At 39.6% G+C, this 14,614-nt stretch overlaps 2 protein-coding genes across 4 annotated transcripts in view; one reads left to right on the top strand and one right to left on the bottom strand.

Moving 5' to 3' along the window:
• The window catches only part of IQGAP2 (IQ motif containing GTPase activating protein 2), a 328,172-nt gene that overhangs the window by 82,955 nt on the left and 230,603 nt on the right, over window positions 1-14,614 (bottom strand). For both annotated transcript variants that reach the window (XM_049865807.1, XM_049865815.1), the window contains 2 exons: window positions 14,042-14,205; window positions 188-278 (listed from right to left, as the gene is read on the bottom strand). In XM_049865807.1, the coding sequence (XP_049721764.1) occupies window positions 188-278; window positions 14,042-14,205 (255 nt within the window). The remainder of the gene's footprint in view (window positions 1-187; window positions 279-14,041; window positions 14,206-14,614) is intronic.
• On the top strand, window positions 3,609-14,049 carry F2RL2 (coagulation factor II thrombin receptor like 2). Of its 2 annotated transcripts, XM_049866129.1 has the most exons (3): window positions 3,609-3,850; window positions 7,973-8,811; window positions 12,429-14,049. In XM_049866129.1, exons 1-3 carry the CDS (start codon window positions 3,787-3,789, stop codon window positions 12,513-12,515), a joined length of 990 nt encoding a protein of 329 aa, XP_049722086.1. In that variant the 5' UTR covers window positions 3,609-3,786; the 3' UTR covers window positions 12,516-14,049. The 2 variants fall into 2 exon arrangements, with proteins under 2 accessions (XP_049722086.1, XP_049722075.1); XM_049866118.1 differs by lacking the exon at window positions 12,429-14,049 and having other exon boundaries at window positions 3,612-3,850; window positions 7,973-10,847.

Here is a 14,614-nt window from a genome sequence, read left to right as displayed (position 1 = left end):
ATATCAGAGATAGAATCTAATCTCTGAACACAGTACAATTAATTTTATTTTTGTATAAATATACATTCAAGAACTAAAATTTGGTAAGAGGGTCCAAATCACTTCAGAAATTAAAAATTACATGATTCAAGCATCTAGCTAAATTAAAAAAAGGCAAGTTCAGCAGTGAAAGAAGGCAAGTGCTCACATTTTTCTGCTTGCTCCTTGTCCATGTTGGCCTCATCGACTGCTTGCTGTATCTCATCCAGCCAAAGAACTTTGGAAGCAGACTCAGGGTCCTGGAAACATTGTCATAGAGTAAAAGAAAGAAAGAAGGATGAATGATGATGAAACAGAATGAATAACTGCTTATCAAGAGCCATTTTATATTAGCTTCCACAAAGTTTTATTTAGCAGCTACCAAGCACTGTTACATACTGTAAAAGCTACTTATGAAAAAGACCCAGTCTGACCACTTCTCACTTCTCCACTGCCACCTCTCAGACAGCTGGTCCCCTATCTGCTGTTGTTGCTTCCGAGTTTGCCTTCTATGACAGCGGTCTTCTACAGAGAACCAGACAATCTATAAAAGTGTATCTCATCAGTCAGTCCTCTGCTTACAATCCTCCAAAGGCTTTCCACTGCAGTTAGAATGAAGCACAGGCTCTCCTGCCATCAACTGTGAGGCTCTAATGATCTGGCTTTACATACCCCCGCCCCCTCTTCACCTCACACTCCTCTGACTAGTTTATCTTATCTTTCAGGCCTCAACTCAATCGCCTCCTACTGCTCTAGTTAAATACGCCCTTCCTTCCCCCAGTCACTCTAACTGGTTCCCAAACTACGTGCCAAGGTGCCCCTCGGTGTCATGGGGTATGGTAAATTTGACAGAAACACAGTGATACTTGACATTTATAGAACACAGAGACAAAAACAAAGAAACAAAGCCACAGTGATTGCCCTCAAGGAGTTAACAGTCTAGTAAAAGAGACAGATGTCGTCAAGAAATAATTGTTATACAATGTGATCCATGCCAATACTAGCTGTAGACATATCTAGAAATAGCTAAGAAGGGATTAATTTATGATAGGAGTGCTGAGTTGCAGGAGAAGCAAAGACCAATGATAAGGCTGGCTTCCGAGAGGAGTGATAAGAGCAATTAAAATGTACTGAATTATCTTACAGTTCTGCCTTTGGGTTGATTCTGATGATCCTGCTACAAATGCGATGCTAATATATAATTTATTAAATGGAGCTTCCAGCTAGCAGCTATGCTTTACAAAACCTTGTCCAAGACTGCAAGTAAATTTTGCTATCAGGAGGTAGAAATTAAATATTTTTAGGGAGGTTGAGACATTTCACTTAAAAAATGGGAATATTTGCTTATATGTAGGAGTGTCATGTCCCAAATCATAAAGCAAGATAGCGATGCGTGGGAGGTAGTGACTCTGGGGTTGGAGCCATAGCGTACTCTGGAAAACCAACTCTATCATGTAGGACTCAAGAGGGATGGGGGCAGGAAGGAGATATGACATTCTCCAGCTCCTCCAGCAGGCTTCTAACCCCACTTCCCTCAGAGGCTAATGTGTGAAGAGGGCTCTGAAAATGAGACAAAACAATTGTTGTTATTTCTTCTTGCAACATCCAGGCTGTCGGAGACCACTGGGGGAAGAGAGGCTTGGCCCTGCTTCCACAATCATTTCTAGCCAGAACTGCCACATGGGACCTATCAGCTATTAGTAAGATGTTCCATTTCTTTTAAGAATGGATGGGGAAAGTTCAAACAGGAAATAAGATGGGAAGCCAAAGGCTAAAGGAGGAATGAATGGACGACAGAGGAGGGACTCTTTTATTTTGTGTTTCCAAGCCCAAAGACAACTCAATATTTCTCATTCTATTGTTCTAAAACTAAGCTCTATACAAGTTTATTTACGTCTGTCTTATTTTTTTGGAGGGTATTTACCCATCTTCCTTCATAACTTATCACTGCAGAAGAAGCACCAGCACAAACTATCCAGATGAGAAGAAAATGACAATTCCCCTTTAAAACATTGGTTTTACAAGCCAAGCTCAAGAGGGACTTTGTAAATCAAATGAATTTAGGTCAACAGTTTAAATTGTGACATGTTAAACTGAAGATATCAAAACAAGAAACAAAAAAAAAACCCCTAACCCGCTGCCAGTGAGCCAATTTCAACTCATAGTGACCCTATAAGGCAGAGTAGAACTGCCTCACAGGATTTCCAAGGAGCGGCTGGTGGATTCGAACTGTTGATATTTTGGTTAGCAGCTAAGTTCTTAACCACTGCACCACCAGGGCTCCAAACTGAAGGTCGAGCTAAATAGAAAACCAAGAGCGAAAACTGAATTTTATCAAAGTAAGATCTCCTTTTCAAATTGCATTACCAGAAACTGAAAATAATTTTATTTTTATGGATGGCCACACCTCTATATCCAGCTAAACAACCAGGTTCCACATGCGAATTATAGATGGATCAAATGGACAAAAACTAGGCCATGTGTGAATCAAATAATAAATTCCTGAATTTAGATGATTCCTAGAAAAGTTTCAACTAAGGAAAATGTACTCAATATTTTGTTTTTTTCTTTTGTTATAATTTCTTCAATAGAGCATTCTTTCTCAGTTTGTGTTAGCATACATTATGTAGTTGAAGTATTAAATGCTGACCTCGGATTATAAAAATCTTGGTTTGATGAGATTTAATTTAAAGTTCACACAGATCAATTTCCTAGCTCTATCCCTCAGCCTTTAAGGCTCACGTGGAATTTGCATTTTCTGGCTCTGGCGGCATTTTATAAGCAACAGGCTGTTGGGTTCTCTAGCTTAAAATTTAATCTTAAACGTCACTAGCTATAGGAAAACCTATTATAACACAGTTTTCTTTTTGAGTGACCTAGAACATAAGCACGCATAGAAGCTTACTGGAGACTCACGGAATAAAGGGAGTCCTCTGTACTTCAGTGTTGTTTTATGATTTTAGTTTCATCAAATAGTGTTGCTTGGGGCCCCTCGGTTACCTGGCCCTACAGAACAAGAGGCTCAGAACACACTGAGCAGTGGCAAACAAATAAAACAAAGCCCTCCCCAAACAAAACAAAAAAACTTCACAAAGTCAAGTTCTGGTCAAGCACTGATGACAAATTCAGGCCAATGTGACATCAATGGAGAATTTTCAAAGTCACCAAGCGCCCAATTACTTTTAACGTCTTACAAATGTTTGTCTTCCACTATTGGCTTAATTTATAATTATGTAATGAGCTCAAGATTTAACGTCTGAAATAGCTGGGAGGATAAAAGAAAGGATAATTTCTGACAGCTCAATTAAGAAGTAGAAGCTGGGCTTTAAAAATGGGTAAAAATGAGAGATGGGGCAGATTCAAAACCGTTAGCATCGATTTTCAGCTACCTTCTGGAAAGGACTGTGTACGTTCTGCTTTCTTTAAATGCACATAACTACGCTGCATGGGAATTACAGCCTATTCAAGAGGATTATTAGGGATGAGTAAGAGTTAAAAGACTTTCTTGAGGATCATGTAGCGTGCTCCTGTTGGCCAGAAGCTCAGCCTGAGTCACGGCATACTGAAAATCAGTGATGTCACGCCCTTTCCCTGCAGAAGACAAGGCGAGTTTCCTGCCTGCAGAGCACAGGAGAGCAAACTTCTACTGAGATGACAAATTTCCATTTGCTGCTAGCACACGGAACTGATGCGCACCCGTGCTTCCAGCTGTGTTCCGTAAGTTTTTACATCTGATAACGTTTGAGAACTCGGACTCAGGTCATCAAAATGAAGGCTCTCATCTTTGCAGCTGCTGGACTACTGCTTCTGCCGCCCACTCTCTGTCAAAGCGGTAAGCCCCTTCCTTACGGGGTAGCATGGGAGTCTTGGTTTGTCACACGCTGACTCAAGTGAACCTGATTTTCTTTACATTTCACACAAACTGCAAACTGAAAAGGCAGAGCTTGATTTGAATTAAACAGTGAAGTCACGGAAGTATCTAGAGCTTGTTCACTCTACTCAGACCTTGTCACTAAGTGTTCTCTGCTGATATTTCAAAATTTATGCCATATGTGAGATTTTAAATATCTACAATTAAGTCAAAAGTCAATGTTCTTTGTGAGAAGTTTTTGGATTTTTAACAATTTCCTCTGATTCAGCCAAGATAGTACTTTTTCAAGGGATAAAAAGAAAAGTCCTATGTTTACACCTTCTGGTATAAACAAAAAGGGGGTGTGTGTGTGCGCAGGAATACTGCTAGACAGAGTAAAATATCTGCTTTCAAATGCCAGTGATGCTATGATGCTAAGAATAAATTAGTGTTTCTTAAATGAAATACCTTTTTGACTTTCAGGGGTAGGAGCAAGTTCTCTCATCCTCATATATGAATTTTTAGTTTTAGAAATAAGATCTCCCAAAGGCTATTATTCAAGTGTTCATAAATCTCCTATTTCACCTATCACAACGTTAGCCTGTAACCTGCTCGCTCCAAAATTAGCAAATCTGTGATTGATCTGTATCCATAACCTTCTACCATTAGGTCATCTCCAGTCAACATTGTTAGGAGTTGGAAGGGGGTGGTGAGGGAAGACCACAACAAGAAAATCACCACCACCACTCTAGTAAGGGAACGTTGCTGCAATTGATAGACTGCATCCCAGAGGTTACAGGAAAGCTCTAAGAGGATGGGAGGCTAGCAGCAGCACGTGTGGAGTCTAAGAATAGGATAAGTAAGTGCTTTTTCTGGGCATGGATGAGCCAAACTTGGAGCAGCAAAATTGGAAAAGAACAGAGTTTTGTGGAGGTGGTTCCTTCAGGATGCTAGTGGGCTTTGGTGAAATTGAAAAGAAGGGAACTTAAAAGGGGCAAAGTAAGTAAATACAAGTAAATGTGCCTTCTTCAACTGGGGTGGGGGGAAAATATGAAGCATTGAAGGAAGGAATCATTACCTAGTAGCTGAATTTTAGATTAGGACTCTCTCCTTTTCTCAGAAAAACATTTCAGACACATTACGCCAAATCGAAACCTGCATAAAGAATTCAAATAACTTTTTTTTTTTAAATAAAATTTAACAATGAGTGCTATTTTCAGGAAAACGGGGCTCTAAGGAACAAAAGATTTATTTAAGCTGAACTAGATCTGGAATTCTGGCAGAAAATGGAATCCAGTCAGCTTTTCACAAACACAGTGACTGTTTAGGATATGCTTTTATGTATGTCTTGCTCAATCACAGGAATTTCTGAAAACTAACAAACACTTGGTTTCAGTAGCTCTCTTATCAAACCCTGAAGGGAAATTACTTGTACAGCATGTTCTTAATCCATTATTTTCCAGCTTCATGTCCATCTTTAAAAGCACTCTCTGTGGGTGATGTTGGTGCAAGAATGCTTCCAAAATACAAAAATGAATGGAGGGATTTCTGTGGCTGAACAGATGTCTTACACAAGATGCCTTCAAAGGCTGCACAGAAGAATGCCACCTTCCACATTTTTCTTCCCTCTTCTTCAATCGCGCTACCCTTCCTTAGGTGACACTGATGGATGGATCACCCACATGTGCTCACTTGTTGGGGCAACACTCCGTCTCTATTTTACATCTGAATTCAGTTGTGTAATCTCAGGGTTGTGAGAAAGGCTTCAATTTCACCCTGAAGCTAACTCCTAGAGATTAAAGCAGGAAGAGAAACTAATCTGTATGAGAGAAACAGGTAACCACAAATATTCAACAAGTAGGAATTCAGAGGTCATGTGAAAAGACTTAACTGGCAGAACACTGACAACTTTAATTAATAAGTACAAGGTTATATTTGGGATCAAAGTCCATCCTAAGGTAACATTAGAAATTTGGGAGAACCTATTTTCTATACGGGGTCTCCTGGGTGGTGCAAATGGCTGCTGCGCTTGGGTAACCGAAAGTCCACTCAGAGGCACCTTGGAAGGAAGGTGTGGTGGTCTACTTCTGAAAAATCAGCCATTAAAAGCCCTACGGAGCACAGTTCTACTCTGACACACACTGGGGTCGCCATGAATCGGAACTGACACACCAGTAACCGGAATTTCCTACACATGTCAAAGATTAATTACTGGAAAAATTGTATAGTGATAAACAGGTTTGACCATTCAAGCTTGTTTAATTGCCTTTTCAGAAATTAGGATTATTAATATGTACATGCAATGTAATGCCAAATACTTAAGTATGTGGTTGCTGTGTTTCTCTGCTTTTAAAATTCATTCCTATCTTCTAAGAAAACCCTGGTGGCGTAGTGGTTAAGTGCTACGGCTGCTAACCAAAGGGTTGGCAGTTCAAATCTGCCAGGTGCTCCTTGGAAACTCTGTGGGGCAGTTCTACTCTGTCCTATAGGGTCGCTATGAGTCGGAATTGACTCGACAGCACTGGGTTTTTTTGTTTTTTTTTTTTAATCGTCTAAGGCACCATGTTGATTTCACCTTCTGATATTTCTTTGTCACCTTTCCCCTTAAAATCAGGCATTTTCCCTAAAGTTTACCTTTAGATTCTTTCTTCTCACATCTCCCCCTAGACCATCACAACTACTTCTACTAAATCAAACTACAATTTCTATGCAGACTAATAAACTCATACCTCTAATTTGGGCTCCTGGAATTTTGGACTCTACACTTAGTCTTCCAACCCTGCTGGACAATTCAATACACTGCTACACCACCCACAATTCAAACCTGAGATTTAACTTCTCCACAGTCTTGCTCCCTTGTCCCCCCACCTCAGTTAATGGCATCCTCCTCCAAGTCATCTGGAGTAGAAATCATGAGTCCCTTTTGCCTCCTGCCTCTCCCTCACTGGCCCCCACGGTCCATCAGATGACAAGTCCCTTTGAGCCTCTACCACCGAGTCGCTTGTGTTCATCCCCTCCTTTCTACCACCACTGCTTTCGTTTAGTAACTCATCATCTTTAGTTTGGACAATTACAGTAGCCTCTAAATCAGGCCCCCTTGCCTCTAGCCTTACTATTCTTTACACTGTCACCCAAAGTCATCTTAAACACAAGTCAAATCATGAGTGTATTAGTTTCCTATTGTTGCTACAACAAATTACCATAAACTTAGTGGCTTAAAGCAATACTGGTTTATTATCTTACAATTCTGGAGGTCAGAAGTCCTAAAATCAAGGTATTGGCAGGGCTGTGTTACTTCTGGAAGCTCTAGAGAAGAATCTGTTTTCTTGACTTTTTCAGCTTCCTTTGCTCATAGTCCCTTCTTCCACCTTCAAAGCCTGCAGTGTAACATCTTCAAATCTCTCTGACTTTGACTTTCCTGGCTCCTTCTTATCAGGACCCCTGTGATTACCCTAGGACCATAATCCAGATAATCCAGGACAATCTCCCATAAGACAATGCATTATGAACCTGTATGCTAGCTTGAAAGTTACTTAAAGATAGGGATGGAATTTATCAAAACTTTATACCACTGGTACATAAGTATGCAATGAACATTTGCTGAATCAAATTATCTGACATTCCCAAATCTCATGTCAACTCACCCTATGTCTTTGCCCATACATCACCTACCAGAATATTATTAATCTATTAAGTTTCATCTTCATGGCCCTTGCTCACTTTTGCTCAGGTTCATCTTTTCCTTGGGACACTCTGCTCACTTGAATCTGTTAACTACTGCCTGAATTCCTACAGAGTTCGTCATCAGTATGATATTGGTCTATAACGGTCTGGCGTGCTATTTTTGTCTTCCCCATCATACTATAAACTCCTTACTTGCAAGGACTAATCATCTAGTTTTTAACAGCTCCTGCACAGTTAGCATGGTGTTAGGCTATATACACTGTTCATTGTCTGACCTATAAAAGTTTTTTAAAAATAAAAATGACCCTAAATTCTAGATCTACAGAAATTATGTCGGATAAGATACTTGGTTTTATTTTCTCCTGAACTGTAGGCATGGTTCTGCAGGAAATCACATGCTAATACTTGTTTCAATTACAGGCATGGAAAATGATGCAGACAACTTGGCAGAGCCAACTTTACCTATTAAGACCTTTCGCGGCGTTCCCGAAAATTCTTTTGAAGAGTTTCCTTTTTCTGCCATAGAAGGCTGGACAGGAGCCACTGTACCTATAAAAACTAAGTGTCCTGAAGAAAGTGTTTCAAATCTCCACGTGAATAATGTTACCATGGGGTACCTGAGCAGCTCCTTAAGCACCAAAGTGATACCCACCATCTACACCCTGGTGTTCATGGTTGGTGTGCCAGCCAATGCAGTGACCCTATGGATGCTCATCTTCAGGACCAGATCCATCAGTATGGCCATCTTCTACACCAACCTGGCCATTGCGGATTTTCTTTTTTGTATCACACTGCCCTTTAAGATAGCTTACCATCTCAACGGGAACAACTGGGTGTTTGGAGAGGTCATGTGCCGGGCCACCATTATCATCTTCTATGGCAACATGTACTGCTCTATTCTGCTGCTCGCCTGTATCAGCATTAGCCGCTACCTGGCTATTGTCCACCCTTTCACTTACCGGGGGCTACCCAAGCGCACCTATACCTTACTAACATGTGGATTGGTGTGGGCAACTGTTTTCTTATACATGCTGCCATTTTTCATCCTTAAGCAGGAGTACTATCTTGTCCGGCCGGATATCACCACCTGCCACGATGTCCACAATATATGCGAGTCTTCATCTCCCTTCCAAATCTACTACTTCACTTCCTTGGCATTCTTTGGATTCTTCATTCCATTTGTGGTCATCATTTTCTGCTATGCAGCCATCATTAGGACGCTGAATGCTTTTGATCACAGGTGGTTACGGTCAGTGAAGGCAAGTCTCCTCATCCTTGTGATTTTTACCATTTGCTTTGCTCCAAGCAATATTATACTCATTATTCACCATGCTAACTACTACTACAACACCACTGATGGCTTATACTTTATCTATCTCATAGCTTTGTGCCTGGGTAGCCTGAATAGCTGCCTAGATCCATTCCTGTATTTTCTCATGTCAAAAATCACAGATCACTCCACTGCTTACCTTACAGTCCTGAAATCATCTTAGAGAACAAGGAAAGCCATGTGTGAAAACATACATTCTTGGGATCACATACGTGTAGTGCAAGGAGCTCTATCCCATACTTACATGTAAGTATTCCTAAGAAAAAGTGCTTCCATATTAAACATCACAACAAAAGCACTAGATTTGTTTTCTTTTTTAAAATACTTTATCAGTATTTTAAGACTACAATTCAGTAGAAAAGACTTCACCACACCCTTCGTGACAACTTACACATTTTCATTTGTCTTCTGGTACTTTAAATCCTTACATCTCCAAATGAAATTCTCTTCTACTTTTTTTCTCCTCCCTTTTTACTTCTGTGAGTGGCATCGCCATCACTGAAATTTAGCATCATGTTTTATTCTTCTGCCTCCTTTGACTCTCATACTGGTGGTTGATTCTATCTTTGCAACTTCTTCTACCTTTGTAATGTCCCTCACTAGGATCCTTTATCCCAGTCCCACCTTTGCCTTCTAACCATTTTCCTCACTGCCATGCTACCTGCCATTTCACAGGTAACTGCCAGACTAATCTTCCTCAAATATCAATTTGAATACAGCACTCAAAAATGTCATCTCCAAATCTCTCATTGACTCTATACTGCTTCTGAAATAAATTATAAATTTTTAATCTGACCTTCAGGGCTAACTTTACTATCCTATTTCCTGTTAAGCCTTGCATATGATGTAGGCAAAGGCTAAACTTCTTGGTTTGCTGGGATTTAGATTTCTCCTCTCATTGCCCCTGCCCCTGACTAGAAAGCTAATTCTATCACCTTTGCCCCAATGCTGTCCAACTCCTGAAGTCCTCAAAGGACCATTTTTCTCCGATTCTCAAGCTAGGAGCACCATTTTTCTCATCTGAACTTCTAAAGCACTTTCTTGTACTTTTACGACAGCACTTTTAAATAGCTCATTTACAAACGAATCATAATTCCATAAACACACATCAAACACTATGTGTAAAGTGGAGAAGGTGCTTATCCTCTCCCTTCTTTGAGCTCTGTGGCAACCCCATGTTTGAGTCTTCTCAGCCTCCGTGGGTCCCCACCCCAGGCTTTGCACATCATGCTGCTGAAAGCATGAATGAGCTCGAGCATCCTAACGGCACGAAAGCCCATCAGAGTCATACTGAAAGGGCAAGGTGGTCTGTAGGGCATGGGACAACATCACTTCTGGTTGGACATGTAAAAAAACGTAAGGAAGATAAAATAAAAATATACTCATAGGCTCACTTCAAATGTTAAAATAACCCCTCCATTATTCCTTGCATATATATAATTCCTAACAGGGAAAACTATATTTTGTTGTAAATGTCCAGTATATTCCTGTAAGTAAATAATTGTTTCCCTTCACTGAGGAACTGGACAGAAGGTAGGGTATCGGCGGTTAAGGGTGGGGCGGTATCAGGGAATACAAGCGAGGTTGAGGAGATCTTTAAGCATGAAGGATTGTGGAGGTGCATTTACTTTTACAGTGGGAATGTGCACTGACCATATACTCTGTAATAACCATAAAAATAATATTAAAAAAAAACCCTATTTAAATGCATATTTGTGAATGGGCAGAGTTTTCTTAGTTCCTTCATATCTATCTCACTGGACTTAGGCAAAAAAGTCGTATATGAAGACCCTTTACAGTCTGTGTGTGGTCATGTGAAAAATGAAAATCAGGTAAACACTAAAGCAAGCAAGAAAAATCTAAAATAAGTTTAAGATCACTGGAAAGGACTGGCTTTTGCAAACAAACAAAAAACTTATCAACTGTAACACAATTTTACCTAGGGGAAAAATACAGCAATATTTGTATATTAAAAACACAATTTTTAAGGCATAAACATATAAGTAAGTCAAACAGAATATTTTGGTGGGATATAAATCATACGCTCTCAAGAAAAGCCTTCAAATTTAAAATAGCTCCCAAGAGAATGTCTCAAGCGAATAGACACAGAAAGTGTGTTCTACTCAGCCAACATCCCTATCTGACATCCTCTCTGCAAGAGATAAAAGGAATCAAGTATAATGCAAGGTTATCCTCAAAATACTGTTAAAGAGGACCAAGGATCCACAACTACGCCACTATCCTCAACCTTTGGTAAAAACGAGCATGCACTCTCTGAGGACGCCACTCAGTGACCTTTCATGGCTGTGTACCTTGATTCAAGTTTTACTCTATACTGACAATAACAGTGATGTAATTAATTTTCTTCTATTGTTTGCCAAGGCTAGACCCTGAAAGCAAGGCACAAAAATACAACCATAAGAAACACGACCGCAAATTTCCAGGTTCTGAAATAGCAGAGATTAAAGAACAAAAACAAAGACGCTGCCAAACAAACAGATTTTTCCTGGGAAAAAGAACGGGTTGAGAAAGAAAGCTTCAAAAGGAACGTACTGGAAAGGAAACCTTTGCTTAAATATAGCAAATGAACCAAATCTAATTAGAATCACAGTAGTTGAAATCTGTTGGCAAATTGCCAATATCGTCTAAGCCCCTAATTTTATAGAGCAAAAGTGGCTAAATGAGTGTGTATCCCATTTTTATGCACACGGAAATGTAAACATGCTTTCTGCATTTAACAATATGCATACTAAAGATCGAAAGATCGTTCAGTATAGATCCACTCATCCTTTTTAGTGTATATCACGGTATGGATACATTAGAACTTATTTAACTAGTCCCCTATTAATGGGCATTTAGGTTGCTTCTGGTCTTTTGCTTATAACAATGCTGCAATAAACATCCTTTTCATTTGCCTTAATATACAAAGATATGTTTTTGAATCAGACAGACCTGGGCTATGATTAGTTTTTTGATGGCTTTGGAGAAGTTGATTACCTTGGTTTCATTGCCTGTAAGGTGGTGACGATGATACTTACTTCACAGGGCTGTTAAGGTTAAATGAGATCATATATATAAAATGTCTATCATGTCTGGCAAAGAGTAGGTGCTCAATAAATATTTGCTCTAGCCAAAAATCTTTTTCCTGTTTCAGATGGGGCAGTTCCTGGATTCTGAATACTTATACAGGGGTGATGCCAACTCCTTTCAGGTTGGCCTGCACCTGGGTATATCACAGCCACAAGTAGCTGGGTCCCAGGTAACATCACTCCTACCCTCAGGTGACAGGTCATACAAGCCTCAGTCCAGTATCCTTCCAATAGTGGCCATTATCTGTGGGACTCCTCAAAACATCAGTACAAGTCCTGCAGCCAGATAAAATCCACTATTCTTCAAGAGGACCGAGGCCAGGTTAGCTTCCTCCTGCGCCCAGAAAATAACATGCACTGCCCACCTAGAACTGCTATCATCTGCTAATATCGCTCTATTACTTGCCTGCATCATTCTGCTCTCTACCTACCTAACCAACTCTTCCTTATCTTTCAGGCACAGCTTCTGTTCCATTCCTGTGTCAACTTCTCTTTGGAGTCTAGTCTACAACAATTCCAACCGTGTCTGAATCCCTCTATGTAGCCCTCATTTTGATATTTTGCCACATACTAATCTCTACTGTTATTTAATTATTCTTTATGAGAATGCCACTGCCATTTCTAAGTATCTTGAGGGTAAGAACAGAACATTCAAATGGTGTTGTGCGTTCCTCCATATCCCCTTCTTTCACTAAATACTATGGACTGCACTATGCACACAGTATATACTCATTGAACTCTGAACAAGAATTCACCCAAGAAAGCATACTTTATACAATAAAAAAAAAAAAATTATACAATAGAGACTAGATATTTTGGTGATGGGAAAAGTGGCAGCCATTACAGTAGTAAGCACAGCAAAACAAAAGTAATGATGAGTATTTGAGCATGTATGGACAAACTGGTATACAAGTAGGTACAGATATGTACAAAGTTGAGAACACATAGAAGTATCTATAAAAAAAAATAGGTACGTGTAAATATAAACATGTGGGTGCAGACACGTATATTCATTGAGGACACAAATATGGATACTCCTCAGACATACACCTTCCAATACTGGTTTTCTGGGTTTGAAGGCTTAGGATCATAGTCTCATGGGACAACTCAGTTAATTGGCATGACATAGTTCAAAAAATAATGATCTGCATCCTAGTGAAGTGAGTAGTGTCTACGGTCTTAAAAGCTTGCAAGCAGCCATCTAAGGCACAACTACGGGTTTTGACTCGCCAGGAACAAAACAGCAAGAAGGTGACCAGAAGCACAGAGAAGAAACAAGTCTACAAGACCCACAACCTCATCCACCCTGAGACCAGAAGAAGTAGATGGTGCCCGGCTACCACCACACACCGTTCTTACTGGAGCCACAATAGTTGGTACTGGATAGAATGGGAAAAAAAAATATGGAGAACTCAAATTCTTACAGGGGTTAAAAAAGCACCAGACAAACTAGAACAATAGAGAACAGGGGACTCCCTGAGACTACCGGCCTGAGATACTCTCTAAACCTACAACTGAGCCCATCCCCTGAGATCATCTTTTAGTGAAATAGCAGAGGGGCACACAAAATAAAGGCTATTACCTGTAAGATCAGTGCCCTACTTAAAAACCATCAGTATGTGACCAAAAGATCAATAATTTCTCAAAAGCGAAGATGAGAAGATAAGGGGGGAGGGAAACTAGAGTACTAGAAACGGAACAAACAGAACACAAAAAAAAATGTTGACATGTTGTGATAAACGTAACTAATGTCAATGAATAATTTTTGTGGAAATTGTCAAATGGGAATATAACTTGCTATGTAAACTTTCATCAAAAACTCAATTAAAAAAAAAAAAGAACTAACCCATAAACTGAGTTTTAGTTAAAGAACGGAAGCAATAATCAGGTCTGCACCTGGTTTCCCCCTAATGTTTAGCATTAGAAAAAGTACCAGCCCTATTATTTCCATTCTGATTCAAAGGTGATCACTGGGACAAAAAGCTCATGAGCTTTAAGAAAAATGGGTCAAAAATTCACCCCACCCAGGCCTGCAAGTTGACAAGAAATAAGAAGCATCTTAAGACTTACCCTGAGTTTCTGGGATTTAGCCTGGTATAAAACGTCCTGGTAGTGCTGAGCATAGTCTGGGTCGACATTTCTAATCTTAGCAGTAGGTAACAGCAAGGTGTCTAAAGTCTTCAAGGGATTTCCTTCATCAATAGCTTCATTGATATACCCTACAGCTACAATTCCTACAAAATGAAAAAGTTTTCCTTTTAAGTCACAGTACATTATAAATGCACTAAAGCCCCTTATTGCAAAAATTGGATTATAAAGGATGGAGGCCACAAAAAAACTATTAGAGTTAATTGAGTATAGCAAGGTTGCAGGACACAATCTGTATACAGAAATCAGTTGTATTTCTAATACCAGCAATGAGCAATCTGAAATTTAAGAAAACAATTCCATTTACAATAGCACACACAAAAACAAAACACTTAGGAATTAATTTAATAAAAAAAGTTCAAGACACTGAAAATTATAAAACATTGCTGAGAAAAACTGAAGACCTAAATAAATGGAAAAACATCTCGTACTCTTCAGCTGGAAGACTTAATAGTATTGAGATGACAGTCTCTCCAAAATGATGTACAGACTCAA

This window comes from Elephas maximus, chromosome 2 (genome assembly GCF_024166365.1).
Source record: "Elephas maximus indicus isolate mEleMax1 chromosome 2, mEleMax1 primary haplotype, whole genome shotgun sequence".
Taxonomy (NCBI): Eukaryota; Metazoa; Chordata; class Mammalia; order Proboscidea; family Elephantidae; genus Elephas; species Elephas maximus.
The sequence above is the reverse complement of the archived record's forward strand: the minus strand, read 5'-3'. Positions and strand labels throughout refer to the sequence as shown.

Coding starts and splice junctions, on each gene's coding strand:
- F2RL2 (XM_049866118.1), top strand. CDS start 3,787: ATGAAGGCTCTCATCTTTGCAGCTGCTGGACTACTGCTTCTGCCGCCC. Junction 3,851..7,972: donor GCCCACTCTCTGTCAAAGCG/GTAAGCCCCTTC, acceptor TTTCAATTACAG/GCATGGAAAATGATGCAGAC.